Source organism: Gossypium arboreum, chromosome 5, assembly GCF_025698485.1.
Source record: "Gossypium arboreum isolate Shixiya-1 chromosome 5, ASM2569848v2, whole genome shotgun sequence".
Classification (NCBI taxonomy): domain Eukaryota; kingdom Viridiplantae; phylum Streptophyta; class Magnoliopsida; order Malvales; family Malvaceae; genus Gossypium; species Gossypium arboreum.
The window spans coordinates 4,112,192-4,139,755 of NC_069074.1; the positions used below are offsets into that span (position 1 = coordinate 4,112,192).

At 35.3% G+C, this 27,564-nt stretch overlaps 8 protein-coding genes across 12 annotated transcripts; 5 read left to right on the forward strand and 3 right to left on the reverse strand.

Annotated features, from left to right (window-relative positions):
• The first annotated feature begins 282 nt into the window (after positions 1 to 282).
• On the forward strand, positions 283 to 4,038 carry LOC108473364 (transmembrane 9 superfamily member 8). Its single transcript, XM_017774876.2, has 7 exons — positions 283 to 659; positions 1,416 to 1,580; positions 1,663 to 1,772; positions 1,856 to 1,964; positions 2,031 to 2,143; positions 2,257 to 2,407; positions 2,585 to 4,038. Exons 1-7 carry the CDS (start codon positions 531 to 533, stop codon positions 3,740 to 3,742), a joined length of 1,935 nt encoding a protein of 644 aa, XP_017630365.1. The 5' UTR covers positions 283 to 530; the 3' UTR covers positions 3,743 to 4,038.
• Positions 4,039 to 4,771: 733 nt separating this feature from the next.
• On the reverse strand, positions 4,772 to 5,175 carry LOC108473367 (uncharacterized). Its single transcript, XM_017774879.2, has one exon. The coding sequence runs from the start codon at positions 5,173 to 5,175 to the stop codon at positions 4,867 to 4,869; it is 309 nt and encodes a 102-aa protein (XP_017630368.1). The 3' UTR covers positions 4,772 to 4,866.
• A 348-nt stretch (positions 5,176 to 5,523) lies between these two features.
• On the forward strand, positions 5,524 to 6,621 carry LOC108473366 (early nodulin-like protein 3). Its single transcript, XM_017774878.2, has 2 exons — positions 5,524 to 5,940; positions 6,061 to 6,621. The coding sequence occupies exons 1-2, from the start codon at positions 5,760 to 5,762 to the stop codon at positions 6,405 to 6,407; spliced, it is 528 nt and encodes a 175-aa protein (XP_017630367.1). The 5' UTR covers positions 5,524 to 5,759; the 3' UTR covers positions 6,408 to 6,621.
• Positions 6,583 to 8,543, reverse strand: LOC108473365 (uncharacterized). Its single transcript, XM_017774877.2, has 6 exons — positions 8,155 to 8,543; positions 8,002 to 8,057; positions 7,650 to 7,704; positions 7,420 to 7,500; positions 7,086 to 7,329; positions 6,583 to 6,705 (listed from the first exon to the last, which is right to left on the reverse strand). Exons 1-5 carry the CDS (start codon positions 8,360 to 8,362, stop codon positions 7,094 to 7,096), a joined length of 636 nt encoding a protein of 211 aa, XP_017630366.1. The 5' UTR covers positions 8,363 to 8,543; the 3' UTR covers positions 6,583 to 6,705; positions 7,086 to 7,093.
• A 622-nt stretch (positions 8,544 to 9,165) lies between these two features.
• LOC108474097 (pentatricopeptide repeat-containing protein At4g31850, chloroplastic) lies at positions 9,166 to 16,343 on the forward strand. 2 transcript variants are annotated; one of them, XM_053027425.1, is made up of 6 exons: positions 9,166 to 9,295; positions 9,393 to 12,934; positions 13,030 to 14,643; positions 14,997 to 15,067; positions 15,182 to 15,359; positions 15,450 to 16,343. In XM_053027425.1, exon 2 carries the CDS (start codon positions 9,519 to 9,521, stop codon positions 12,855 to 12,857), a length of 3,339 nt encoding a protein of 1,112 aa, XP_052883385.1. In that variant the 5' UTR covers positions 9,166 to 9,295; positions 9,393 to 9,518; the 3' UTR covers positions 12,858 to 12,934; positions 13,030 to 14,643; positions 14,997 to 15,067; positions 15,182 to 15,359; positions 15,450 to 16,343. The 2 variants fall into 2 exon arrangements, with proteins under 2 accessions (XP_052883385.1, XP_017631491.2); XM_017776002.2 differs by lacking the exon at positions 9,166 to 9,295 and having other exon boundaries at positions 9,305 to 12,934; positions 15,450 to 15,643; positions 15,752 to 16,343.
• On the forward strand, positions 14,533 to 15,596 carry LOC128279217 (uncharacterized). The gene is made up of 4 exons (XM_017776001.2): positions 14,533 to 14,643; positions 14,997 to 15,067; positions 15,182 to 15,359; positions 15,450 to 15,596. The coding sequence occupies exons 1-4, from the start codon at positions 14,533 to 14,535 to the stop codon at positions 15,594 to 15,596; spliced, it is 507 nt and encodes a 168-aa protein (XP_017631490.1).
• On the reverse strand, positions 16,074 to 21,077 carry LOC108474096 (probable protein phosphatase 2C 60). Of its 4 annotated transcripts, none has more exons than XM_017775999.2 (11): positions 20,750 to 21,076; positions 19,793 to 19,915; positions 19,191 to 19,254; positions 18,758 to 18,866; positions 18,043 to 18,196; positions 17,639 to 17,764; positions 17,302 to 17,425; positions 16,957 to 17,033; positions 16,808 to 16,860; positions 16,651 to 16,705; positions 16,074 to 16,537 (listed from the first exon to the last, which is right to left on the reverse strand). In XM_017775999.2, exons 2-11 carry the CDS (start codon positions 19,907 to 19,909, stop codon positions 16,292 to 16,294), a joined length of 1,125 nt encoding a protein of 374 aa, XP_017631488.1. In that variant the 5' UTR covers positions 19,910 to 19,915; positions 20,750 to 21,076; the 3' UTR covers positions 16,074 to 16,291. The 4 variants fall into 4 exon arrangements, with proteins under 4 accessions (XP_017631488.1, XP_017631489.1, XP_052883386.1 ...); XM_017776000.2 differs by lacking the exon at positions 20,750 to 21,076 and adding an exon at positions 20,508 to 20,716; XM_053027426.1 differs by lacking the exon at positions 20,750 to 21,076 and adding an exon at positions 20,421 to 20,522.
• A 3,941-nt stretch (positions 21,078 to 25,018) lies between these two features.
• LOC108474076 (probable folate-biopterin transporter 6) lies at positions 25,019 to 27,535 on the forward strand. The gene is made up of 4 exons (XM_017775973.2): positions 25,019 to 25,930; positions 26,019 to 26,120; positions 26,540 to 26,710; positions 26,788 to 27,535. The coding sequence occupies exons 1-4, from the start codon at positions 25,253 to 25,255 to the stop codon at positions 27,388 to 27,390; spliced, it is 1,554 nt and encodes a 517-aa protein (XP_017631462.1). The 5' UTR covers positions 25,019 to 25,252; the 3' UTR covers positions 27,391 to 27,535.
• The last annotated feature ends 29 nt before the right edge of the window (positions 27,536 to 27,564 follow it).

Here is a 27,564-nt window from a genome sequence, read left to right on the forward strand (position 1 = left end):
AATTTAATATTTTTTAAAAAATTTTAATAACTTATTTAATTAAAACGAATGAATTGATTGAACCGTATCAAACTAACAAATTAACGTACTCATCAGTTTGATGGCTGATCCGGTTCTGAACTGCAGGAAAAGGGAATATATCTCAATGAGGAATTGGGCCTAAATGGACCAGTCCAGTCCAAAAAATATAAAAAAGCTAGGAGATCCATGACCGACACTCGAAAAGACCTGCCACCTGTTGAAAGAGCCGGTGAATATAGAAAACGGAAAAAACAAGACACACGTGGCAAAAGAAGAATAAGTAACCAAAACGTAGCGTAGCAGGAGAAACCAACCAGGGGTCCTGATCTAGTGGCTAGTGCACACCTCTCAACCCAATCCCAGCTTCGCTTGTCTTTCTCTCCCTCTCTCTTGTCGGTTGTATTCTCCTTATTACACTCCCCGATCACATTTCTTTCATTTTCCAGATCTGACTCCCCCTCCCCTCTCCCTTTTCCAAAAAGAGAGAGTTCCCCTCTCCATCTAAAAAAATGGAATATCGATCGAGATCTATCCACAAATCCACCTCCATCATGATCTCCGCCATCCTCTTCCTCTCTCTGATCCACACCTCTCATTGCTTCTACCTTCCTGGTGTCGCCCCCGAGGACTTCCAAAAGGTCGCCTTCTCCGTTTCTCTTTTGTTTTCTCTTTCACTTTCGCTTTCTTGCTTAATATTTTTTTTACACATTTGATCTGTTTTTTTAATTTCGTATCTTCGCTTTGACGTCTTTGTTAATAGGATCGTATAGGACCATTATGAGAAGGGAATTAATGAAAATTTTGTGCGCGAAAATGACGGCTTTATAGTTCTTGTTTCAGATTCAGATACTTCTTTGAAATTTGAATAGATTTTGTTAACAAAAGCTTCATTTCACTTGATGATTTCTTTAACCTTCGTTTGTTCTTTTATTCAAAACCTCATAGCATGCGTTCTTTTAGTTGATTTCTAATTTTATGTCATGTTTTTTTAATTTCTCCGCGGCATCTGCCACCGTACTTTATGTGGATCGAGTTGTCTGATGCAATTTAGAATAATTATTAATTTAGGTACTGTGTTCCCGAAAGATTTTTAATTTGCACGTTACATGTGGATGTGGTTGATAATGACGCATTAAACCGCTTTAGGTTCTCACTACACAGCTGTGATTATCAATCACCACTAAGCTCAAGTATACACAGATGTTTAATTTAGGAACTGTGTCCCTGAAAGATGTTTAATCTGCCAACGTAGTGCTTATCATGTGGACGTGATTGATAATGACTTATTAAACAGCTTTAGGTTCTCACTACACACATCTGTGATATTTGGGAATGTTAATTGAGAAATTATTGCGGTATTGTTAAATTATTGATTATTTTCTTGGGGTTTGCAGGGAGATCCTTTGAAAGTGAAAGTGAACAAATTGACCTCTATAAAGACACAACTTCCTTATTCATATTATTCCCTCCCTTTCTGTCCACCAAAAAAGATAGTTGACAGTGCAGAAAATCTTGGGGAAGTGCTTCGTGGTGACCGTATTGAAAACTCTCCTTATGTGGTCAGTTTTAGTATTTCTGATGATTAGCGGTTTGTTTATTTTATGGCCGTTAACTTGTTTTCTTCTACTTGAATCAATGCAGTTTAAAATGCGTGAGCCACAAATGTGTTCTGTTCTTTGCCGGATTACACTTGATGCCAAGACTGCAAAGCAGTTTAAGGAGAAGATTGATGATGAATATCGAGTCAATATGTATAATATTTGTTTCTTCTGACACGGAGTTCATCTTTCAGACTTGTATTAATTGTTCTCAAGGTTCTTTATTCTTTTGACAGGATCCTGGATAACCTGCCCCTTGTTGTTCCCATTAGAAGATTAGATCAGGGTTCTCCTACTGTTTATCAGCTTGGTTACCATGTTGGGCTCAAAGGCCAATACACTGGGGTATGCTTACTTTGTTTGAGGATGTATTAGCTACCTTGTATGCTTACTTTGTCTGATTATGTGCAGAGCAAGGAAGAGAAAATTTTCATTCACAACCATTTGGCATTTACTGTCAAGTACCATAGGGATCCACAAACTGACTCGGCTAGGATTGTGGGATTTGAAGTTAAACCGTACAGGTTAGTTCATCTGAGCATTAGCTTTATGGTAGAACTGTTATTTCTGGGTGTCTGTTGGCTGAGATTATAGAATCATCTTCTTTCGCATTTTCTTTTTGTTCAAAACAATGCAGCATTAAACATGAATATGAGGGGAAATGGAGTGAGAACACTCGATTAACAACATGCGACCCCCACAGTAAACGCACAGTTGTTAATTCTAACACTCCGCAAGAAGTTGAAGCAAACAAGGAGATTATATTCACCTATGATGTTGAATACCAGGTGACCTCTTCAACTACAAACTTTTAAGGTTGACAACTGTAAAATTCTCTGTTCAGTGTCAATCATGAGCTGAAGAAGTTATCTATTGGATTTAGATCATTGTTTTTGAAATAAGGTTTTGACATCAGTCACCTATGAGGTGCTAATATTCTTGTATTTTCTTGTTCTGATTTTCAGGAGAGTGATGTGAAGTGGGCATCGAGATGGGATGCATATCTTTTAATGAGTGACGACCAAATACACTGGTTTTCAATTGTCAATTCTCTGATGATTGTTCTCTTCCTTTCCGGCATGGTAGCAATGATTATGTTAAGGACACTTTACCGTGATATTTCTAAGTACAATGAACTTGAGACCCAGGAAGAAGCCCAAGAAGAGACAGGATGGAAGCTTGTACATGGGGACGTTTTCAGGCCTCCATCTAATTCTGACCTGCTCTGTGTCTATGTTGGCACCGGTATTCAATTTTTGGGCATGGTACTAGTTACCATGATCTTTGCTGTTTTTGGATTTCTTTCCCCCTCCAACCGAGGTGGTCTGATGACAGCTATGCTCCTGCTTTGGGTCTTCATGGGCATTTTTGCTGGCTATGCCTCTTCACGTCTATACAAAATGTTTAAAGGAACAGAGTGGAAGAAAATATCTCTAAAGACTGCATGCTTGTTCCCGGGCATCGTCTTTGCCATCTTCTTTGTCTTAAATGCTCTCATATGGGGCCAGAAGTCATCTGGGGCTGTGCCATTTGGGACAATGTTTGCTTTGGTCGTCATGTGGTTTGGAATTTCAGTTCCACTTGTTTTTGTGGGTGGTTACATTGGGTTCAAGAAGCCAGCTATTGAAGATCCGGTGAAGACAAATAAAATTCCCAGGCAAATCCCTGAGCAGGCTTGGTATATGAACCCAATTTTCTCCATTCTGATTGGAGGAATACTCCCATTTGGAGCCGTTTTCATCGAGCTTTTCTTCATTCTTACCTCAATCTGGCTGAACCAGTTCTACTACATCTTTGGTTTCCTCTTCTTGGTCTTCATTATCCTCCTTATCACTTGTGCTGAAATAACCATTGTGCTTTGCTACTTCCAGTTGTGCAGTGAAGATTACCTTTGGTGGTGGAGGTCATATCTCACATCAGGTTCCTCGGCGTTATATCTCTTCCTCTACGCTACATTCTACTTCTTCACGAAGCTTGAGATCACTAAGCTGGTTTCTGGGATGCTGTATTTTGGATACATGCTAATTGCTTCATATGCATTTTTCGTGCTAACGGGCACCATTGGGTTTTATGCATGTTTTTGGTTCACAAGGCTTATCTACTCATCTGTCAAGATCGATTAATGTGTAAAACGGGATGTGCTTTTATCATATATAATCATGATTCTTAGATTCGATCATGTTTTCAGATGAGATAATCGCTATTGTTTGTCTTAGGTTACAATTCAAGGTTAAGATCTAATCATGCTTTCAGATATAAACTTTTAATGCTCATTTAGGGGCTGAGCTTTTATTTTTTATTATTTTTTCCCTTTTTAGCGTTGATTTGGGGAATACCTCTGTTTTCCTATGTATGTTGAAAGAAACTTCTCATGTGATTCTTTTATCGAAAATTCCATTCTGTATTACTTTCAGTAGAATTGCTGTGAAAGTTTCAGGTGGCTGAACTGATATTCTTATCATCTGTTGGTGGCGAATTCAATTTTATTATTTTTGCCCGATATAGTCGAACATAAAAACAAAGAGTAAAATTCAACAGAAGAAGAAGAAGAGAATTTTGTTTGATTGCACACTTCGAATTATTGATTCATCGCCAGAGATGGCTTAGAACCAACAGTTCATTATCTAGTTCATTATCTAATGGATTTTTCCGTTCTAATACTCCGTATGAAAGTTATTAGTATTTATCAAATCTCTTCCTATTTAAGAGAAGACTATTGGATCAAATGACAAAGACATTGTTGAGAAAAATGGATCAAATGGCAAAGACATTGTTGAGAAAAAGATGGTTTTTCCCGGATGGAATGAAAGATTTCCCATTATTTAGCCGGAAAGATATATGGTCATGAAATAAGTCATGAAATAAGAATTAAGTAAAACGGAATTGACTAGGTGATAGAGTTGTGGAAACTTCCGAAATATGGAAGAATTGAAAGAATTGAAATCTTAGATCAAAACAAAAATTTTTGAACAGTGAACAACCAGAGCTATTACTCACTAAATTAAAAAAAATTCTATTAATGAAAGATGTAAATCCATTGGAAAATCAAAAATACGCATGCCCGGGCTGTGTTCAGAAGGTGGTTTTTTTTTTTTTTTGGATATGAATAACCGTGAAATTCTTACCACTACAATTTGGAATCACTTGAGAAGTACTTGTACTATTTCGATATGATTAATTATCGTGGAAGAAAAACACTTAAGTAGAAATTATTATTATTGTAGAAACTAGTTATCATACATACATACTACGACGACTTCCTGGGGCGAGTGTCACTGGGGTCAGCAATACCCGTGGTCACCTTGGCAACATCTAGGGCACTAGCTTCACGCTTTTTCCTGGTGTACAACACCGAATATCCTATGGCCGCGGTGATGAGAAGGCCGCCGATGGTCATAGTAGTCATGGAAACCGGAAGCTTGCTCCTTTGGTGCAACACTCCTCCAGGGTGGTGGCCTGGTGGCCTCTTCGATCCTTCCAAGCCCGCTGCTCTCACCTCTTCTGGGCTCATCTTGTGGGTATCTGCGTTCTTTCTCCAGTCTTCAACTTTTGACATTTTCTCTATCAACTTCAAATTTGAAATTCCACTAACTTCAGTGTTTCCTTTTATTAATCTGTCAAGGGCTTAGGACAATTGAAGAGCCAACTTTGCCAGCATTTCTTGGAGAACAACACGTTGCAATTAGCGGTGGCAAGTAATCGCGTCATGCCAAGTGTTCACCCCTAGCAGATGGCACCGCAACTCACTCGTAGAACGAAAACGGCAAGTACCACAGCCCAACTTTGTTAAGAGAGCTCAAAATCCTGGGCTTGAACTGATGGGCTTTCTTTAGACCGGTCGTTAAGATCTATTTTTCCGTTCGTCTTCAATTTAACCGTTACAATGGTTAGAAGGACAACCGGTCAGAGACAGAGACAGAGGCTCAGAGCCCAAGGGGCCAACATTATTAGTTTAGTAGTGGCAGTGCACCATCACTGTAACGGCTAGTTTCTAATTATCTCCCCACCCAGATTCTCACTTTCTATTTAAACACAGTGAGCCCCTGGACTTGCTATTCCAATCCCCAACTCGCTTTTCTCTCTCTCTTTGTCATAGCCATATCCTTCACTTGCCTTCTCTTCTCCAGACTTTGATTTCCCATGGTTATTTTCTCAAGAAGGCTAACTTCTTCCTTTCTGTTCTTTCTATTTCTAAGCTTTACAGAAGCTAAAGAAATCTTGGTTGGTGGGAAGACAGACGCCTGGAAGATTCCATCATCTGAATCAGATTCTCTCAACAGATGGGCTGAAAAATCCCGTTTCCGCATCGGCGACTCTCTCGGTAATAAAATAAGCCTACTTTCTTGCCATCCTTAAATATAATGCTACACTTCACTTTATGGTGCTTTTCTTTTTCTTCACATTTTTTTCCTAAATCCTTTTTGGTGTTTATCTGTTGCAGTGTGGAAATATGATGGTGGCAAAGACTCAGTGCTGCAAGTGACCAAGGAGGCTTATGCAAGCTGCAATACCTCAAACTCAATTGCAGAGTACAAGGATGGGAACACCAAGGTTAAGCTTGATAGGTCAGGGCCATTTTACTTCATCAGTGGAGCAAAGGGTCACTGCGAGCAAGGCCAAAAGTTGCACGTTGTTGTATTGTCTCAAAAGCACAGGTACACTGGAATCTCCCCAGCACCTTCTCTGGCAGAAATTGAGGGTCCTGCCATTGCTCCTACCAGCAGTGCTGCTGGGTTGAAGGCTGGTTTCTTGGTCACACTGGGGGTTGTAGTCTTGGGGTTGTTCTGAGATGTGAGGGTAGTTTTGGTTTTGCGAGAGAGTTTGGATTTTGCAAATCCACGAGAGATTATTTCATTTCGTTTTTAATGTTGTTGAATGTCTCACCAAATTGGTGACAATTTGGAGTCATTTATCGATTCATCAAAGAGTCTATAAGATCCAACATGATTCTAAAAAATACGGCTTCAGAAGAATTTATAAGATTTTCTCCATTAAAAATAAACATATTCAGACAGTACAATGATTGAAAGAAAGATCTAAATGTTCACTTGCTGCCTATAACCTGGCCCGTGCAACTGAACCGAACCTGTGAGACGAAAAAGAGGAACAACATACAATTAGCTTCTTGTGAATAAATCAGGCAGGCTGCAAAGCATTTACGCATACAAATCAAAGTTGTGGTTGGCTTATTTAGAATGCGTGGAAAATAGAAATAGATACATATATATGCTACTAGGAAGTAAAAGAACACTAAAAAATAAATCAAGCAGGCTGCGCATTTATGCATATACAAATCAAAGTTGTGGTTGGCATATTTTTCTAGCATGGCATATTAAACTCCCACCCACCTTATGTATATTTTTATAGCATAGCACGTCCAATAAGGATACAACCCATTCGGGAATATGCTTCTAGGAAGTAAAAGAACACTAAGAGGTAATATGACCATGTAATTGTAAGGAACACCTGGAGTATCAGGACAGAGGCAAGTCATCATCTGAAGTATCATCAACCTGTAGAGGCCCCTTAAAACCATCCTTTTTATCACCAAAAAGCTCACGAGCTGCCTTCTCAAGGAATTCTTTAGCAGCATCTTCAACAGATTGTTTTTCAGAGGATTGATATTTTCTCTTCTTTTTAACATTACTACCAGAATATTTTATCGTTCGCCCCTCCCCTTTACTGATTTGCCTCATACTTTGCCTCTGCTCTGCACACACAGACACACACAAAAGCTCTTAGAAAACAAGACAAAACCAAGCACTCAGAGCAACCACAAAAGAAGTGAACCATCAATTACCAGGGGTCAGGTCTGGTAACGAATGCTCAATGAAACGGGTTGTGGCCTGAGAGTTCAAGGTAGTTGAAGGTCGCAACGGTGCTTCAAGAACAGACATACTTATGTTAGAACGTGATACAAATAGTTAATTCCAAAATTAACGCAAATGTGGAATAACGGAATCTTATACTTCTGAATCGATGCAACGGCTACTTAGCATATATGGAAAGGAATGAAAGAAAACAATGTACCTTTACTTAAGTCTATGAACCGCTCTAGCTTCTCTTGATACAAGCTTAATCTCTCCTAGATATGGAAACCAAAACAGGATAGAAAAGTTAAGCCACAATGCCAATTGAACTTTACAACAGACCAACGAGACAATCAACTAATGATATCCTAACGTTTTTCGAAAATAAATAGATAATAATATCTCAATGTTAAAACAAACAGTAGAGATGCTCTTAATTCCCAATAAATGAAGCAATATCATCTAAAACAAACTTAACATCAAATCAAAAGATGCCATCCAACAAAGAGACCCATACATGTAAACAAACCCAGAATGTAGAAGTACAAATTCAAGTTTTAAAGGAGACGTACAAGCTCTGATTTAATAGGATGTTCATCTGGGTGCACTCCACTGCATCTCAACTTCACTGCAGAAAAAAAGATTAATAAAAAGCTTAGCATTTAAAACACACAGAGAAATAATTAACACGAAAATCAAATCCCGAACAAGTAAATAGAAATTACAAGCGAAAAGAGTAGTGGTGGCTTTGGCAAGGGTGAAGAAAGCCTGAGCGCGTTGAAGAGGGGGCATTTGAGCAAGGACATCGGGGTCAGAGAGGGACAAGAATTCGAGCAAATGGGTCCTTAGGTTTTCAACGTTTACTAGCGTTGTCTTCACTGAATTCATCACAGATTCAGGGATGGCTGAGCTCCCTCTTTCACCTCCTTCCATATTTGGTGGGTGTTCAAGATTCAGACGTCACCCTTTCTCTTTGGTGGGTGCTGACAACTTCTAAGATATGCAAATTGCTAGGGCTGAAGGGATTATTAGAGCAAAAGCCAGAGAGGTTTATGGCCGCAGTTAGGTTTACTATGATTTTGTTGTGATTGTTATAAACACAGATTAAAAATTATTAATTATTTTAGAAACTATTTTAAATAAAATTCTAAAGTTGCGTAAGCTTAGATAAAAATAATTATTTTTAATTTATATTATTATTAAAAGGTTTATACAATTGCAAATACAAGTATAGAAATTAATACAATCTAAACTAAAATTAATAAAGAATTAATTAGATTAAAAGACTCAGAAACTTAAACACTAATATATAAATCTACATATTAGGGCTGTCCTAAAACCTCCCCATTTACTAATTGAGCTAAAATTCATTTCTTATTAATTTTTGGTCAAAATATATTATTCATCCTCTACTTTTATAAAATTTTGAGAAAAGTTTAATATCATCTTTTCAATTAAAAATTCTAATCCCATTATTATTGTTGTTAGTCATTTTGTCAAAATTTTCATTTTTTAAGCTTATTTTCTGTGATCATATACCAAGTTATATAATGGTAACTTAATCAAAATTTAAATTGAATAAATTTTAATAAAAATAATTTGATTTTAATGATTAGACATTTTAAATAAAAATAAAAGAATTTAATTTATAAAATTCTAAATATAAAAATAAATCACAAGTTTTATCCTAATAGTTTTTACATAAACTTTAAAAAAAACGGGGAGAAAAACAGTCTTTCTACAATTGAGAGAAATAATTTAATCTTACAAAGGAAAAAGAAAACAAGAAATAGGAGAAAGGACAGTAAAAATGGAAGAGATAATGCCAAAGAAGAGAAGAAAAATCTGAAGGGCCTAAATTCTGCGGTCAGTGAAATCAATACCCAATCTCTCTACTTGAAAATATCCAAACTTCACTTTGTCCAAATTCGCTAACTCTCCTTCTCTCTCTCTCTCGATGCAGATATTTTAGGTAAGCAAATGCCTTCTTCTCTATCTTTACGTTTTCATGCTCTTTCAAAGAAAATGCGAAGTGACCAATCTCTGATTACTCTCTATTGATTCTCGGTTTGTTGGCAATTACCCTCTAATGACTGTTTTAATACTTTACTCGATGTCTGCTTGCTGTAATAGTCTCAATTATAGTTGTGTTTTAGTTGATAGTAAAGTCTCCGCTTTTAGCCATAAAAATGTTTCCTTTGGAGGTAGAAAGATTGGGAAGTTTAAGGTTTTTCCAGATGGATATATGGTGTCTTGGAGGAAACGGAGAAAACAGCAATTGAGTTTCTACGTGATGAAAAATTCATGTGAAATGGTGTTGGCAAATGGGAAGTGCAGAAATAGCTTGTCTTCCGATGAAGTTTCAAGGGTTCTCAAGTCGATTTCGGACCCAAAATCTGCTTTTTCTTACTTTGAGTCAGTTGCAGAGTTGCCCAACGTTGTTCACACCACAGAAATTTGTAATCATATGCTTGAAGTCTTGAGAGTTCATAGAATGGTGGGAGAAATGCGTTTTGTATTTGAATTTATGCAAAAGCAAATCATCAGGAGGGATTTGAATACATACTTGACTGTTTTTAAGGGTCTTGATATCAGAGGTGGGCTTCGGCAAGCACCATTTGGACTTGAAAGAATGAGGGATGCAGGTATTGTTCTGAACGCATATTCATATAATGGATTGATCCATTTGCTACTTCAGTCTGGGTTAGTAAGGGAGGCTCTACAGATTTATAGAAGAATGGTCTCTGAAGGTCTAAAGCCTAGTCTTAAAACTTACTCAGCTCTCATGGTAGCTTCTGGGAAGAGAAGAGATATTGGAATGGTTTTGGATTTGCTAGAAGAGATGGAATCTCTGGGATTGAAGCCAAACGTTTACACTTTTACAATATGCATTAGAGTGCTTGGTAGGGCTGGGAAAATTGATGAGGCATTTGGGATTTTGAAGAGAATGGATGATCTGGGGTGTGGACCTGATGTTGTTACTTATACTGTTCTCATTGATGCTCTTTGTAATACTGGGAGACTTGATCAAGCCAAGGAAATATTCCTAAAGATGAAAGCTAGCAGCCATAAACCTGACAGAGTAACCTATATTACTTTGTTGGACAAGTTTAGTGACTCTGGGGACGTGGAGTTGGTGAAAGAATTTTGGAATGAAATGAAAGCTGATGGTTATGCTCCTGATGTGGTTACTTGCACCATACTTATCGATGCTTTCTGCAAAGTTGGAAATTTAGATGAAGCTTTTGATATGTTGGAGGTCATGAGGGAGCAAGGGGTCTCCCCTAATCTTCAGACTTACAACACATTAATCTGTGGACTATTGAGGCTAAATAGGGTTGGTGAGGCTTTGGAACTTTTTACTAATCTGGAATCTCTAGGCATTAAACCTACTGCTTTTACTTACATACTTTTCATTAACTATTATGGAAAGTCTGGTGACCATGGTGAAGCTCTCAAGACCTTCAAGAAGATGAAGGCTAGAGGAATTGTTCCTAATGTTATTGCTTGCAATGCATCTTTGTATGGTCTTGCTCAAGCAGGGAGGCTTCGTGAAGCAAAAGCTATTTTCAATGAGCTTAAAAGTAGCGGGCTTGCTCCAGATTCAGTTACCTACAACATGATGGTGAAGTGCTATAGTAAGGTTGGGCAAGTAGATGACGCCATCAAGTTACTCTCTGAGATGTTGGAAAATCAGTGTGAGCCTGATGTAATGATCATTAATTCCTTGATTGACATGCTTTTCAAGGCCGGACGAGTGGATGAGGCATGGGTAATGTTTCATAAAATGAAGGAAATGGCGCTTGTCCCTTCTGTTGTGACCTATAACACATTAATATCTGGATTAGGGAAAGAAGGTCAAGTCAAAAAGGCAATTGAATTGTTCGAGAGTATGACCAGACATGGGTGTCGCCCTAACACAATAACTTTCAACATCCTGTTGGATTGCCTTTGCAAGAACGATGAGGTTGATTTGGCTTTGAAAATGCTGTACAAAATGACACCAGGGAACTGTGCTCCTGATGTTCTGACTTATAACACTATCATTTATGGCTTTATTAAAGCAAACAGAGTTAAGGATGCAATTTGGGTCTTTCATCAGATGAAGAAGTTGCTTTACCCTGACTATGTGACTTTGTGCACCCTTCTTCCTGGTGTTGTTAAGGATGGGCAGCTTATGGATGCCTTCAAGATTGCTCAGGACTTTATTTATCAAGATGGGATTGATACAAACGGGTCATTTTGGGAAGATTTAATGAGTGGGATCTTGACGGAAGCTGGAATGGATAAAGCTGTACAATTTGCTGAGACATTGGCATGCAATAAGATCTGTAAGGATGAGTCTATTTTGTTGCCTCTAATTAGAAATCTGTGTAGGCATAAAAAAGCTGTTTTTGCCAGAGAATTGTTTGCAAATTTCACAAAAAATATGGGGGTTATCGCAAAACCAACAGCATATAATTTGTTAATTGATGGACTACTTGACGTCCATATCACTGAAATGGCTTGGGAACTTTTTGAAGAGATGAAGAGCATTGGTTGTTCTCCGGATATTTCCACCTATAACTTGTTGATTGATGCTTGTGGGAAGTCTGGTCAAACTGATAAACTCTTTGAAGTGTATGAAGAGATGACTTTTCGTGGATGCAAGCCTAATACTATAACTCACAATATAGTCCTCTCTGGTCTTGCAAAATCAAACAACATAGAGAAGGCTATGAATATGTATTATGATCTCATAAGTGGTGATTTCCGTCCAACTCCCTGTACATATGGGCCTCTTATAGATGGACTTCTTAAATTGGGAAGACTGGAGGATGCAAAGCAATTGTTTGAGGAGATGGAAGAATATGGATGCAAAGCTAATTGCGCTATTTATAATATTCTTATAAATGGATATGGAAAAGCTGGTGATGTAGATACCGCTTGTGACTTATTTAAAAGGATGGCTAAAGAGGGGATAAGACCAGACTTGAAGTCCTACACCATTCTTGTGGATTGCCTCTGTTTGGCTGGAAGAGTTGATGATGCGTTGCACTATTTTGAGGAAATGAAGTTAACTGGCCTTGATCCAGACTTGGTATCTTATAACCTTATGCTTAATGGGCTTGGGAAGTCAGGCAGGATAGAGGAAGCTCTCTCTCTTTTTGATGAAATGCGGAATAGGGGTATAACTCCTGATCTTTACACTTACAATTCCTTAATACTCAATCTTGGGACTGTTGGAATGGTGGAGCAAGCAGGAAAGTTTTATGAAGAACTACAACTTATGGGTCTTGAACCCAATGTGTTCACCTATAATGCTCTTATTCGAGGGTACAGTGTGTCTGGAAATTCAGACCATGCCTATGCAGTCTACAAACAGATGATGGTTGGGGGCTGCAGCCCAAACAGGGGAACAATTGCTCAGCTTCCTAATCAGTCTTGAATGTTGAAATATATAGATGCTTATATATGCTACTCATTAAACCTGGCTGGTGATCTCCAGTTTACAAGGTGCAGCAGGTACTTCCCTTTAACGCTTTTTGTGCAAATTCAGAAAATTATTGTACAATTTGATGTCAAACACAATGACTAAGTTTCCCTTTCGCGTACTTCAGGCTTGGTTAGTCTTGCTGATGCTTGAACCAGTTCAGAGAGTGGAACCTATCTTAGCTGTGGCAGTTGATGTTTCCCATTCAAGTTTCAACGAGACTGAATACTTCATGTACATCATTTACGTGAGATATTATGATGTAATACTATGGTTTTAGTACGTGTAGATGCCATACAGAATCTTTCATGTCCTTTGCCTTTGGCTTGCATTGTGCTATCCTTCTAAATGTAAAAAGAAAGAAAATTTTAGATCATACTGTATTATTTGTGCAATATGTATATGAAAAATATCAGTAGTTTCCCCATGGCCAATCAATGTTGGTAACTTTGTTGCCATGCTAATTAATATTTAATAACCATTGAGATACAATGGAATATCAAGAAAGGATTTAAGGTGTAGTTTTGCATTTAAAATATGTTGGTAACAACATATCCTGTCTGTCAGATGAACAAGCACTTGTGTTCTCATTTTGTCAAAAAAAAAAAAAAAAAAAAACATTCTTCTGATTTGATGATGTCAAGATGTCCCTGCCGTCAACAGGTTTTAACAAAAGTCAAAATCAAGGGCAAAAAGCGAGGAGGATATAATTGTAATTTAGGGGGGATGCGGTGGCAGACTAGCTGTTACCCACACAACCGAAACACCATTATAGGACATGTGTGAAGGTTTCCCTGTCTTTGGAAATAACTGCAACCCCATCAAGTAAACAGCAGCCCTTTATCCATCTCCTGCTTTTATAAAATACTCGAAAATTCCTCATAACTAAAAATCTTTCTGTCTAAAGCCCAAATGGACCAAAATTTTATATACAGCAGCACAACAGAAAAACAAAACCAAATACAAAACGAAAAGAAAAGTAAAAAAAGGCAACAGGGATGGAAAACTAAGACAGATGGAGAGAAGGAAAGATGGATAGTGGGGATAGATATGTCTTCTATTATCCTCCAAAAAAGAAAAAATAGAACTTATCATTTTTCCCACATTTACCCTTCTCTGTATCTCATGATCTTCTATCATTCTAATTCTACCCAGGCTCTTCTTCCCCCTTTCTTCATGGGCCTTTTTGGGTTCTCACATTCTCCTTCCAGTTTCAGAGATAGAGAATACCATTTCCACCACAGCTTCCTTATTATTAACATTTTTATTGTTTTAAACTTTTCTCCTCTTCTTCGTTTCTCTGCCCCCCCCCCCCCCCCCCCTTTTTTTTCTTTATTCACAATTTTAATTTTATATCCCTTATCTGGCTCAATTCTGGATTTTTCTGGTTTTATTTTTTTTGTTGTGAAAAAGGTAATAATAACAAGGGCTTTTTTTTTGGGGGGGGGTCTTGAAATTTTCCAATTTTCTTCTCCTAATTGGGGTTGTAGATTGTTTTACGGATTATAAAATTTTGGGCAAAATGTTTTCTTTTTTGCTAAGATAGAAGGGTTGGGAACTTCTGCAAAATTTCTGATACAGTTTCTGCTAAACTTCTAGTAAAGAAAATATCAATTTTGAAGTATAGAAGATGAAAAGGGCTTCTCGAAATCGGCAATATAACAATAACTCTGTTGATGAGGAAGCCAAGGCTAGACTAAAGCATCAAAGCCTACTCCAGGAGTTCTTGGAATTGCAAAAGGTTAGTCTTTTGTCTCAATTACTCTTTTTAGTTGTGTTTTGTGATTATCTAGGTTGCATTCTTTGATTATCAAATCAGATTCTAGTTTCTTGTTTTGCTGCTATAGCCTGTGTTTCTGCCTAAAATTTTTATGAGTTTCTTTAGTCCAACTGGTGAAAAAAGATAGAATTTTGCTAATTGTTGGAATGTTTGTGTCCGCAATCAAGAAAGGTAGTTCTTCAAGGAATGTATAGAAACTTTTTCTCACAAACTATATAGAATGAATGTTCATTGGTTTACACGTCCAGTTCCAATGATTATAACTGTTGTACTCGAGTTAGCAATTTAATTCTTTCGTGTCAATCATTTACTAGGAATTTGTTTCAATGAAGAAGAAATTGGAGACGGTTAACCAGATGCGAGGAAGCCTTTTGAATGAAGTTCGGTATGATATCTATTTCCTGAATTTGTATGTATTTTTGCATTGTTTTAAATAATGATGAAGAAGAAGGGTTCGTTCAATAACATAGCTTATATTTCCTTTTCTCCTGATTTGTAGATTCTTAAGACAGAGGTACAGCTATTTATCAATGGTCAAGTCTCGAGAATATGGACTACAAAAAGATTCTGTTCAATCACAAAATTCCTACCTGCAAAACAAGATGGTCAAGAATTTTGGTATCAATGTATCTGTTGAGAGGAGACTGAATTCTCTTCCTGATTTAGATCCAAATGTGGTAATCTACATGAAATATATATATAATATTAGAACTTGTGCTATTATAAGTTGACTTGTTCGAATTGATCAAGTATTTCCCGGATTGCAGATTCATGAGGAAGGGAGTGGGAGAAGTCAAGTAGATGTTCAGGCGGTGTCTAGAAAGGGGAAGAAGTCGCAAAACCGTTTGATGAATGGAAAAAGAGTGGGGAAGAAGAAAATCTCATGGCAAGATCAGGTGGCGTTTAAGATATAATGAATAATGAGTATTCTTTTCACTCATTGTTTTAGCAGTTAACTGAGGTAGGCACAAGAATTAACTGTCTCCCTGTAATAACTTCTGATTGGCATTGCTACTGATTTTTAATATCATTGTCTACACTTATTTCTTCCATTTTAACTGTGAATCAGGACAAATTTTCTCAGTTTGGTATTAAATGAATATATCAGTGGAGTATCAGTGACTGATTTTCAGAAGTCTAGCTTATGGAAAGGTTTTTTTTTCTTGATGATGGTTGGACAAGGTTTTCAGCCTTAGGAAAAGATTCTTTTATCATATCAATAGAATGAATCCGTGGCTGTTTGGTTGCTAGTTTTGGATTTGAATTCTCTGCCATGCAATACTTCTTGTGCTAACGGGAAATATCAAGGGCAAAGTCATTGATTGAAACATGGTGAACCCTTGAACAATTTGGCAATATGGGCCAAGTTCCAAGATACAAAATTCAATCCATTAATCCAAAAACATTTCAATAATAATAAACTGTACATGTTATTACTGACATTGTTGAGACACAACACCCCAATTAAATCATTGGTTCTTTTTTAAGAAAGGAAACAAAAGGCATATATATATTACTTTCTTAATATGTCATCAAATCGTTCTGCTCTAAGCCATCCCACATATTCATATTCCAAAATTTGAGAAAATGCAGGGTCCGCCAATCTTCTTCAAGTAGAGGATTTAGTAGCTCCACCAATAGCTGCAACTGCTTTTTCTTGACCTCCCTCTGGCTTTGATTTAATGTCAACTGATTTAGAATGGGAGGATTGCAGCTCTGCAGGTGAGGCAGATTTGATTGATTTTTTGAACTGCACCAAAATCATGGTCATATTGTCGCAACCCTCACCAGTGGCTGTTGATGGTGCTAAGCATCTGTCAAGTATTCTCTCACAAATAACAGAGAGCTTGGTCTCCTGCATTGCGTGCAAGAGTTCAGACTGAGCATACATAAAAAAGAAGGCACGGAATGACTGAGCAAATTCGCCTAAAAAAGGGCAAAGTTAAATAAATAGGCTTTTGCACGTACTGAACGTAGTTGTTCATGAATAAAGTCTACTAGCATCTGACTTGACATGCAATCCCTGACCAAATTAAAGATTGAGAAGGCATCAGATGCTAAGTTATGCTAGTCTTAATTCTATTATAATCTAAAAGAAAAAGGCATTAAATATAAATAAATATACCAGATTCCATCACATGCCAGCACAAGAAAGTCATCATCATCACAGAGCTCAACCTAACAGAAAATTAGTAAGATGTGTAAGTTAAATACCCAATGCTCCAAAGTATAGGGATCTGATCTGGGCAGACTGCTGACCGAGAATACACTTACTGTGTTTATATCTGGATTTGCAGATACAGTTTGCTTTTCAGCAGGCAAAAGTTTATTCTTCTTGAATTCCATGTCGCCTGCAGGAAAACGAGACAATGGATTAAAACTACATCTCTCACCCTCTCTGTTTCTATCCCATATATGCATAGCATAAAAAATTTAGATATGCATGGAAGCATACATTTGAATTGGGAACTATGGACGTATAGAAATGCTATTAGAAAGTTCATATACTAGCACTTTGTTCCCAGTGGCATATGCCTCTCTTTAGGAGATCGAAGTACTAATTAGTAAGTTCAATCACTACCCTTTTCGTTTCTAAGTATGAACAGAGCGGTAAATTACCTATAGCTCTTGAAAGATTCAAACTGCCATTGACACGTCCTGCATGTATAAAACCACCAGCCTTTAAAATCCTTTCTTTCTCTGCCTCTAGATCAGGTTTGTGATCTCTAGAGAGATTGTATGCCTTCAAAAAAGAAGCCACAAGAAGAAGTCAAATAGATTATTTATCCGGAAAGAAAAGAATGTTCTCTACAATTGACACTTATGTTTAGTGCCCATAGTTCAAAGCACAATAGCCAGTACATCCACATATAATTGAAATCGATAAAAATATTATCTATATTAGTATCCATTTGAAATGAAACAAGCTAATTACACCCTATTAACAGAATGTTACCTGACCCTTTCTAGATATCACACAACGAGAATCGCCAGCATTTGCAACAACGAGTTGGTTGTTTCTTAGAATTGCAACACAGGCTGTGCTCCCAGAAGTTGGTCCAGAAAAGTCAGAATGAGGGCCCTGAATACAAAATTTTAAAACAAATATAAATGGTACATACAAATTGTTGTAATAAAATAAATTTCTTAATTGTACAAACAAATTAATGAACATTTATGGTACGTGCAGGGAAATCAGGGGTGCAGAGATGCACCAAATCAGCTAAGAGTTAAAATGTAGCAATACAAGTTCTATTCTTCTTCAACATTGATTTCCATCATAGTTACTGGCAAGCACCGAATTTCCATTCAGCAGTAAGGACAGTAAGATGTATATATTCTTTATGTTTTCATAAGTACCTCCTCAATGGCCCAATCATCATCTTGGTCAATACCCTCACCACCCTTAGGAGACCATATCAATCCTTCTATCATGCCGGTAAACTTGTCTATTTTATCACCCAAAATAGCTAATTCTCTCCATCCTCTTTGTCCACGCATCATTTCATCCATTCTGCACTAAAATGCAACTCGAGTTGGAAACACATGAAATGAACAAAGGGCATTCAAACCACAAACAAAAAATGGGTAGTGGCAGGCATGGAGGGAGCAAAATGGGTAATGGAAGCACTATAATTTGTGATACATTTCTCCTTTCATGATCTTCTTAGAGGCTTAAACCTAATTAGATAAAATTAGAGAATAAGATCTATAACGAGATATAAGGGTTGAAGTACAATGCTTAACAAAAAATAACATTGTTGATTATATCAGAAAAGCAACAAGAAATCAGTGACACCGGTTTTAATTTACTTTTCAAGCTACTTAGACTGTAATAATAGCATAGAGATAGTAATTCAACCTTGTGGAATTTATAACAAGAAGTGTGGAAAAAATGGAAAAGTTTCTCTCAAACTTCATGCGCTGAAGAATTTATCAATAGACATTATTACTAGCAGGTATTAAGCACGAAATCCTCCAAATCATTCCAGCATCAGACTTGAGTTGTTGACTCCCACAACAATGGAAAATAGCGAAGAATAAGCATAAAACTCGAGTAATCAAATTAAGCAACCTGAAAAATGCCCTATGAACTGATGCCCCTATGTCGCCAGTTGCATATGCTTCATGCTTGAGAACCTGCTGGTGAAGATACTTGGCACAGAACTTTGCGACAACTTTGCCTGAAAGTTAGAGATTTGGGTAAGCTGAAGAAACCTGAATGGTGGTCATTAGTAAAACACTTAATCATATTTGCATCATAGTTCAGTAGAGTTGCAAAAAGCAATTATCGGAATTCACTGACACCAAAATATCATAAACGTCTCAACAGAATCAATTGAAAAAGAAGCAAAGCTGCAAGATTCTTCAGTTGGTTCAAGTTCTAGTTCAAGTAGGTACATTAATGGGAAACAACAAAAACCTCAACTCAGATAGTGTACAAACAAAAGGAAATGTGTATATGGAACTGAAAACAATCATAAGTACCTGAACCATCCAAATCTTACCTCCATGACCATCATAAACACCAAAGAACGAAGTAGATTCATCGAGATCAGGATACGCAGCATGCTAACAAAACAAATAAAAAAAGTAACTAGAACATATCAATAATATGACAAGAACAGGAAATTTGCAAGAAAGTAAGATAATGTAAGCTACAGTATGTACAACATAAGGAAGACAGAAAGCAAAATGAGGTATATTACAAATTGAAATGAAGAAAAAAAGAACTTAGTAAGGACAGAAAAAGGGAGGAAAGACTTGTATAAAAATGGAGTTACATTCCATTCTGCTTGCAGATCTAAGAAGAGATGAACACAAATAGGAAGGACACAGATGCCAGTGGACAAGAAGTTGATTGTAGAATAATACATAGTAAACTGTAAATGGTAAATAAAATTAACAGGGATTAACATGATTGTCTTATATTTACGAGATTGGATTGGGGATTGAGAATGACACCAAAAAAACATATGGAAGGGGTTATATAAAGGACTAAATCCATTTACCAAAACTCATTGCTGGAACTTATCTAGTAGAATGCAATAATATAAGGTCCAAATGCTTAGAAAATTAAAAAAAATTACAGGTTTCATTTGTTACTTACAGCATCTTCCATGGCTGCACGCCATCCTTGCATGGATGATAGACCATATCTAACCCTATCATTCTCGCCGTCTTCTGAAAATTTCTCAGTTTTGGGGGTGCTGAGATATATACCCATCTATGTCTGGAAATGAATGAATCAAGTTAATTTGGTTTTTTAAATCCAATAATGTGTGGCTTATTTGATCTCCCCAAGTCTTGCATCTAAAAAAGTTTTAAAACCAGTAAGGCAATAACTTAATTTGTCGCTTAAACATCATTTGGTAACTGATCTATTAATTCAGACATTATCAAATTCAAGTACATGCAACAGCAATCAAACAAGATAGTCTCTTATCAGAGAAATACACAACTCATATGATAATTCAAATGTGAATCTTGAGAAGGGAAAAAATATGTTGAAAAAAAAAAAGAAGATCCAGTTCCTAGGTTGAATGCTAAGTTAAAGGAAAAAAGAAACCCATTGAATTTACTCCTGAACAACTGGGAAATAAATTAAAGCTTACTGCTCTTCTAAGATCAAATTAAGGCATGCAAAACATGTCTATCAAAAGAGAAGTTAAAAGGCAAAAAAATCTAAAATACTCTTAACATAAACAAGTGAAACTCGTATCCGATTTGATGCATACTGATTAAAGAAATAAGATTCAACGGAGAAACAAAGTTCAAAAAAAAACAAAAAAGTGTTTAATATGGTGTTTTTGAAGTATCCTTACATGCTGTTGAGCTAGAATTCTGTAAAAAGAAACAAAAACAGGGGCGAGTGGTTTCCAAAAATTAACAAAAACCCAAGAGAATTTTCTCGGAATCTGAATGGGAAAACAGGAAAAATTATGGGGGACAGAAGCAGAAACATTCAGGAAAAGAAAGAGAATAAATTAAGAGACTTTAGATTAAAGATAAATTCTTTCTAAAACAAGGGCATTTTCAAGTTTCCATTACTCAACTTTTACTTTACCTCGATTTGGCAACGGCGGAAAGAAAAGATTTTTCAACTCCGAACAATGAGATCTGTTCTTTACAACACTTGGACCATGATACACAATGTGTTTTGTTTGCCACGCTATCACAAGGATTTGTTCAAATCTCCACGTCCATGAGTAAATTATTGTTTGCTAATGCAATCATGATTTTTAAGATATTCATTCGCCCTTTGAATCCATCACCATCTTCACTATTCACCTCATTTTCTGTATGATTTGATTGGATGGGTGATAATACATGTCTGTATATAGAATATAATATGGGAGTTGTCATTATGAGTTGTTTTTGCAATCATGTTATTTATTGATTTCACCTGATGAGAAATGTTGTCTTTCCAAATATTAAAACAAACAACAACACTTGTCACCTAAAGGTGGGTTTCCCTTTTGGGTTTTGAGAGAAGCCCACAGCTTTGTTAAACTAAACTGGTTGATAGACAGCCCTTCATGGAACTTACAAATTTACTTTATTTTTTTAATTTAGTTACTTTTAATTTTATATTTTGGAATTAGTCATACATTTCGAATTTTAAATTTGAGTTTTAATTAGTATGGTTTAAATTTCAATATATTTTGAAAGTTTAAAAAACATAAATTTATTTTTGTTAATTCAATTAATATAGACATTATTATCAGTATAAAAAAGATATGAGATTAAATTAAAGTTGTCCATAGATAGGGTTGGGTCACCCGAAGTAAAAAAGTTAGGCTTGTTTTTTAGGTCTGATCTAAAAAATAGACTTAAATTTTTATCTAAGCCCGGTCAAAGTAAAAATGTTAAAATTCAAGCTCAATCCGTATTAAGTTTTTATATAATTTTTTTTAAATATAATATATCAAATACACTGCAAATAAAATAAATGTTTCATAACAAATTATTTTTTAAATATACTTAAATAACACTAAGATAAATATAACTTAGCAAGCAAATACCTCTAAAATAATAGGAAAATTAATAATAAAATAGGAGTTATACAATTTTTAAACAATAATAATAAAATAATAGTGAAATGATAGCAAAACAATGAAAAAAGTAATAAAAAAACATAAGCAAAATTTACTTGTTTTTTGTCAAAGCTCATTTTTCGAACCTTTATTTTTACTTAAACCCTCCCATTTTTCGGGTAAGTCTTCAAGCTGAGTTAGATGACCCGACACATGAACAAGTTTATATTAAATGCATTGAATAAAATTTATAATTATTTTAAATTCACTACATGCATCCAAACAAATTCATGAAATTAAAAAAATAATTATAAATGTTAAATTCGTAGATGTTTGAAAATGTTGGTTAGCAGACAGAGAATACATGGGTATATGTTGCTTAAACTGGAAAGTTATTTCCTTAATCTAAGTCCTTAAGTTTATTCATGGGGAATTGATTTATTTTATTTTATGGGTTAAAAGATCTGCTTGCTAAAGTTTGTACTTACAGTTTCTTATTTTTGAATCATTGATGGATTAAAAAATCTAATATTATTGACCCTAAAACCTGCTCAACCAGATACCCATATCTTTCAAGCGTTATGTCACGTTAAAGATGAGATTTAGTTTGATCTGAATTCATGGCTGATTGCTTAAGCAAAACTCATCCCTTCTTCACTCAAAATCACACCAAATAGTTTTTACATAATCCACATTGAATCTAATTTTTTTTAATACAATTTAAATAATTACATGTATAAAAATCTCAAACAATCACATTTATCGCGAGTTAATATACGCTAAACTAATCCTACTTGAAAGATTTTTGAATTAATCAAGTTAAGTTATTTGAATTGTTCAATTTTTAATAAATTTGACTAATAATTCAATAATTTGAATAACTCGAATAATAAAATAATATAAATACTAATGAGTTGTTGTGAATTTAGAAACATAAGCAAATTTTCAAAATAGTTTATAAAATTATAAAAAAGTTTAATATTAACTATTTTAAAATCAAAATAAATTAATTTAACAATTTATGTAATAAATTACCTATAAAAATATTTAAAATATTATTTAACTTATAATAAAGTACTATTAATATTCAAACCATTATGAATTTTTGTATTATTTTAATATTAAATATTTTAAAGATTAAATAAATTCTAAATTAGTTACATTTTTTAATTCATTAACAATTTTTTGAGGAAATTCATTAATGATGTTAAACAAAATTAATGTTATAAAAATTATAAAATGAATATACACAACCTTTTTCTATTCTTTTTACGTTATTTCCTCTCTTTTCTTTTGGTTTTATTTTTGGCACATGCACAATATTCAATAAAATAAATAAATAATTAATTAAGATAGATTGAAAATTATTATGAAAGAATCCTCGTAAGATATTAAAAATTATAATGAAGGAATTTTTACTTATATTATTTAACATGTGAATAATATATGTTTGATATCTCTCAACGCTTTAAATATTCATAAACCTATTAATTTAAGCGATGAAGGAGATGACGTTGGTTGCAAATAATGGTTTTTAGTTCACTTCAATGCTTTGGTTAATGAACTAAAATTATAGTTTTAAAAAATATATTTTAGATTTAAAAATCAATATTTATTAATGAATTAAATTCATATTTAAAAAATACTTTAGAGTTAAAAAATCAATAATTAATATAAATATTAGTTTTATTGATAGAAGTAGGCGGTGGAAAATAGTAATGCTAGGCCCATCCAACGTATTGGGTTTACTTTTGTTTGTATTGTTATTGTATTTGGAATTGTAATTTTGAAGCCCATCAAATTCATTTCCCCAACCACCCCACATGTAATTTACTTAATATGTACATACAACTCTACACGGCCCAAGCCGGGCTCTAATAAACTTATAGGCCCGTTTAATAAGTTCGGATTCGGTCCAATAAATGAGTTTAAATTTTTGCTCAAGTCTAACTCGGATTATAGATGTTAAACTTCGATCCAGCCCGACTTGGCCCATATTAACTTTTTTTTTTTTATTTTTTATATAAAATTTTTTAAAAAATATGCTGCATCAAAACAAATAAAAATATTAAAATAAATGTTTCTCAACAAATTGGAAATAAACTTAAAAAAAGTCTTTGTACTTAAACAACATTAAGATAGGGGCAACTTAATAAGCAAATACCTTTAAAATAGTAGCAAAGTTAACAATAAAACAACAGATACAATATCCAAACAATAACAACAAAATAGTAGTAACATAATAGTGAAATTGCAGCAAAATAGTGAGAAAACAACAGCAAAACAACTTCTTTTTTTACAAATTCGGGCCGAGCCGAGACAATAAAATGCTTGTTTTCTAAATGGATCTTATTTTTTTTGTTTAAATCATTTTTTAACTTTATATTTTTATTCAAACTCTGTCACTTTTCGGACAGGTATTTAGGCCGGGCTGGGTGGCTCAACCCATGGACAGATCTAATAGTGCACAAAATGAGAAAAATTATATAGAAAATATGTTTATTAAAAGTTTATATAAAATATTGATTAAAATAATAAAATTAGATATTTGAAATTATAATACATCATACATTCCGTCTAAAATATCTTTTAAAAAATAATGGTTTAAATAAGGTAAAGATTATTTTTTTAAAAAAAAAAAGGGTATAGATTAAATATTTTAATAGAAAAGAAGAGTTTTTGAATATATAAAAATAATCCTTATGTATATCAAAATTACGTCACTTGAACCAAGTTTATGAAGTGGCAATGGGTGAGAGTGGACAGGACAAGCCTTTTATTTATTTATTTATTTCCATTTCCCATTTTCCATTTTCTGTACTTAGAGAAGACAGAAGAAACAAGCTTGGCAACGTGTGAGGTAATTAAATTAAATCAAGTTGAGGATTTTAATAATTTGGTTAGATGAAATTGCAGCAGTTTAGTCTGAGCCAACTCTATAAACCATAATTAAATATTGTCTTGAATGACTACGATTGGTTTAGGTTGAGCAATTCCCAAAGAAAAATATTCAATATTTATTTGTATTTTCTAATAAAATATAATACTGTTATACTTGTAGATTGGACCATGGAACATAATTAAAACAGATTTATTTTGTGCTGTATGATAGAATTCTGAAGGAAACAACAGTTGGTGTCCAAACTAATTAAGAAAATGTGCCCAATTCATGATGATAATTAAGTTTTAACCAAAACTGACAAATGTTCTTAATTCATCCCAAATTGGATGGTACAATTTTTTAAAATGATTAAGATTTTAACAATAAATACGACATTGTTAACCATTTTCCTAAAGCAAATTAAAAACTTTGCCTCGCAGCCAACTACTCCACGACCTTAGCGTGTTGAAAGGAACGAGATGCGATATATTTTAGTCAACTATAGTGAATTCCTCCGCAATACAATATAATTTTCATATGAAAAACTGGGGAAGGCTGTAAATGTATGAGAAGACCCTGTAGTCAACGTTTCGCCCTTCTTTAATCTACAGAGCCGTTTGCAAATATCTGTGTTTCTTTACACATCAAGACAATGGCTTCCTTCGAAAAAGAGGGACTTGTTGAAGAATCTCGGTCGAGTATATCCCAAGAATCCGCCTGCATTTCAAACCTAGGCAACCTTGATTCAGCTGAGGCTAGCAAGAGTAGCAATATTTTCTCGGTTTTCCTCGAGCCAATTCAATGGATACAGATGCTAGCTTCTCAGCTAAATCCAACTTTCATCATTGGGATAGTTATAGTTTATGGACTCAACTTAGGCTTCTCCGGTTCTTTCTTCAAAGTAGTCACGGATTACTATTGGAAAGATGTTCAAAAAGTGCAGCCCTCCGTGGTTCAATTATACATAGGTCTATACTATATCCCGTGGATTATGAAACCTGTTTGGGGTTTACTCACTGATGTTTTCCCAATAAGAGGATATAGAAGAAGACCTTACTTTGTGCTTGCTGGTGTTCTTGGGGGTGTCTCTGCATTGATGGTTGCTCTAATTGGTAATTTGCCTGCTGCTTTAGCATTGAGTTGCTTTATAGGGATTGCAGCAGGCATGGCTATAGCAGATGTGACAATTGATGCATGCATTGCTACAAATAGTATCGAGGTTCGATCCTTGGCTCCGGATATGCAGAGCCTTTGTGGATTTTGCTCCTCTGCTGGGGCTTTAATTGGTTATTCCACCAGTGGATTTTTTGTTCACCATCTCGGAGCTCAGGTTAGCTTAAAATTGACCTTGGATTATGTTTTTAGGGAAACAAAGTTATAACAACTGAAACATTCTTCTGTATAAATGATTATTACAGGGAGCTTTAATTCTAATGGCAATCCCCCCAGTTTTTATCACAGTGTTGGGCTTTGTGATTTATGAAATGAGATCTCCCCGTCTTCACCCCGAGAAGCAGAAGGTTAGATTTTCTATTTTCCTGTTAAGTTCTCTCCTTCATAACGCTATGTTGTTGCAATATAGTAAACCATTAGAGCCATTTCGCCATGAGACTGCCTGCACAGGCTCCACCTTCGTTTCGATCATATGAATTAGTGAAGATAGCAATTTTTGGCTTACCAAATAGCACATCAATCAATCCAAACAATCTGAACCATAGCAAATGGTTATTTTTGTTTTACATAGTTTCATCCCTGAAAAGATGTGCTTGCCTTCTCATTATCATTTTCATGAAACAGAGGCGAATGGCTTATAACTCTGTCAAACAAGTTTAGCTAAACATCCCATTCCGTATTTCATCAGATTGAGAAAACAATGGACACTTGTAGTAGTTCGGAAACATTTGTATACTAATATTTACGTATGTGGATGCGTATGCAGAAAATGGAAACCTTAGGGGTGGCCGTAAAGGGCATGTATCAGACAATCAAGTTCCCTCAAGTGTGGAAGCCATCGCTCTACATGTACCTATCTTTGGCTCTCAGTATTAGTACTCATGAAGGGCAATTTTATTGGTACACAGACCCCAAAGCTGGTCCTGGATTTTCTCAGGTTTTTTCTCAACTACACCAGATGAAAATAGTAGAATGCTCCACTGTATTATCCTTTTCACGGTTTCTTACGTGCAGGAATCTGTTGGGGCCATATATGCAATTGGTGCAATGGCTTCAATGGTGGGGGTCCTGATCTATCACAAGACACTCAAAGACATCCCATTCAGAAACCTACTCTTTTTCGCTCAGCTCCTTTACGGCGCATCTGGAATGCTCGATCTAATCTTCATTCTTCGATGGAATTTAGTGCTTGGGATTCCAGATTACTTCTTTGTTATCACTGAAGAATGCATATCACGAATTATAAGTAGAATAAGGTGGATTCCCATGATTGTATTAAGCACTAGGCTTTGCCCTTTAGGCATTGAAGGCACATTTTTTGCATTGTTAATGTGCATAGATAGCCTTGGTTCCTTGACCTCCAAATGGGCAGGAGGAATGGTTCTTCACGTTTTTCATGTGACTAGGACAGATTTCACAAACCTATGGTTGGTTATTCTCATTAGGAACATACTGAGAATTGCAACTCTGGGTTTGATTTTTCTTGTCCCAAAGGCTGATCCGTCAGATGCTTTGATTCCTCAAGATATTTTGATAACGCATTCGACTGTAACATCAGATGATGAGGGGTTAGAACTTGTCCCAAAGAATGAGAAAGAAGTCCAGAGCTTCTTTTAGATCTTTAACCTTTTCGCCTTTATTTTGGTGGTTTTTCCAACCAATAGGTAATGGACTCATGAATAATGCAATTTTGTACAGTAAAAATTGAGTTATTTTCATTTTTATTTTATTTAAAGAAATAATACGAACGCAATTTTTGATACTTCTTCGCTACTCCCTGAAACTCAAGTA

Coding starts and splice junctions, on each gene's coding strand:
- LOC108473366 (XM_017774878.2), top strand. CDS start 5,760: ATGGTTATTTTCTCAAGAAGGCTAACTTCTTCCTTTCTGTTCTTTCTA. Junction 5,941..6,060: donor CCGCATCGGCGACTCTCTCG/GTAATAAAATAA, acceptor TATCTGTTGCAG/TGTGGAAATATGATGGTGGC.
- LOC128279217 (XM_017776001.2), top strand. CDS start 14,533: ATGAAAAGGGCTTCTCGAAATCGGCAATATAACAATAACTCTGTTGAT. Junction 14,644..14,996: donor AGTTCTTGGAATTGCAAAAG/GTTAGTCTTTTG, acceptor ATCATTTACTAG/GAATTTGTTTCAATGAAGAA. Junction 15,068..15,181: donor AGCCTTTTGAATGAAGTTCG/GTATGATATCTA, acceptor CCTGATTTGTAG/ATTCTTAAGACAGAGGTACA.
- LOC108474096 (XM_017775999.2), bottom strand. CDS start 19,909: ATGGGTATATATCTCAGCACCCCCAAAACTGAGAAATTTTCAGAAGAC. Junction 18,867..19,190: donor TGTTTATGATGGTCATGGAG/GTAAGATTTGGA, acceptor TCTAACTTTCAG/GCAAAGTTGTCGCAAAGTTC. Junction 16,706..16,807: donor CTGGCATGTGATGGAATCTG/GTATATTTATTT, acceptor TAATTTGGTCAG/GGATTGCATGTCAAGTCAGA.
- LOC108473364 (XM_017774876.2), top strand. CDS start 531: ATGGAATATCGATCGAGATCTATCCACAAATCCACCTCCATCATGATC. Junction 660..1,415: donor CCCCCGAGGACTTCCAAAAG/GTCGCCTTCTCC, acceptor TGGGGTTTGCAG/GGAGATCCTTTGAAAGTGAA. Junction 1,965..2,030: donor TCAAAGGCCAATACACTGGG/GTATGCTTACTT, acceptor GATTATGTGCAG/AGCAAGGAAGAGAAAATTTT.
- LOC108474076 (XM_017775973.2), top strand. CDS start 25,253: ATGGCTTCCTTCGAAAAAGAGGGACTTGTTGAAGAATCTCGGTCGAGT. Junction 26,121..26,539: donor TTCACCCCGAGAAGCAGAAG/GTTAGATTTTCT, acceptor ATGCGTATGCAG/AAAATGGAAACCTTAGGGGT. Junction 26,711..26,787: donor CTGGTCCTGGATTTTCTCAG/GTTTTTTCTCAA, acceptor TCTTACGTGCAG/GAATCTGTTGGGGCCATATA.
- LOC108474097 (XM_053027425.1), top strand. CDS start 9,519: ATGACTGTTTTAATACTTTACTCGATGTCTGCTTGCTGTAATAGTCTC.
- LOC108473365 (XM_017774877.2), bottom strand. CDS start 8,362: ATGGAAGGAGGTGAAAGAGGGAGCTCAGCCATCCCTGAATCTGTGATG. Junction 7,705..8,001: donor ATCCTATTAAATCAGAGCTT/GTACGTCTCCTT, acceptor TTCCATATCTAG/GAGAGATTAAGCTTGTATCA. Junction 7,501..7,649: donor GTTCATAGACTTAAGTAAAG/GTACATTGTTTT, acceptor CTGTTCTTGAAG/CACCGTTGCGACCTTCAACT.
- LOC108473367 (XM_017774879.2), bottom strand. CDS start 5,175: ATGTCAAAAGTTGAAGACTGGAGAAAGAACGCAGATACCCACAAGATG.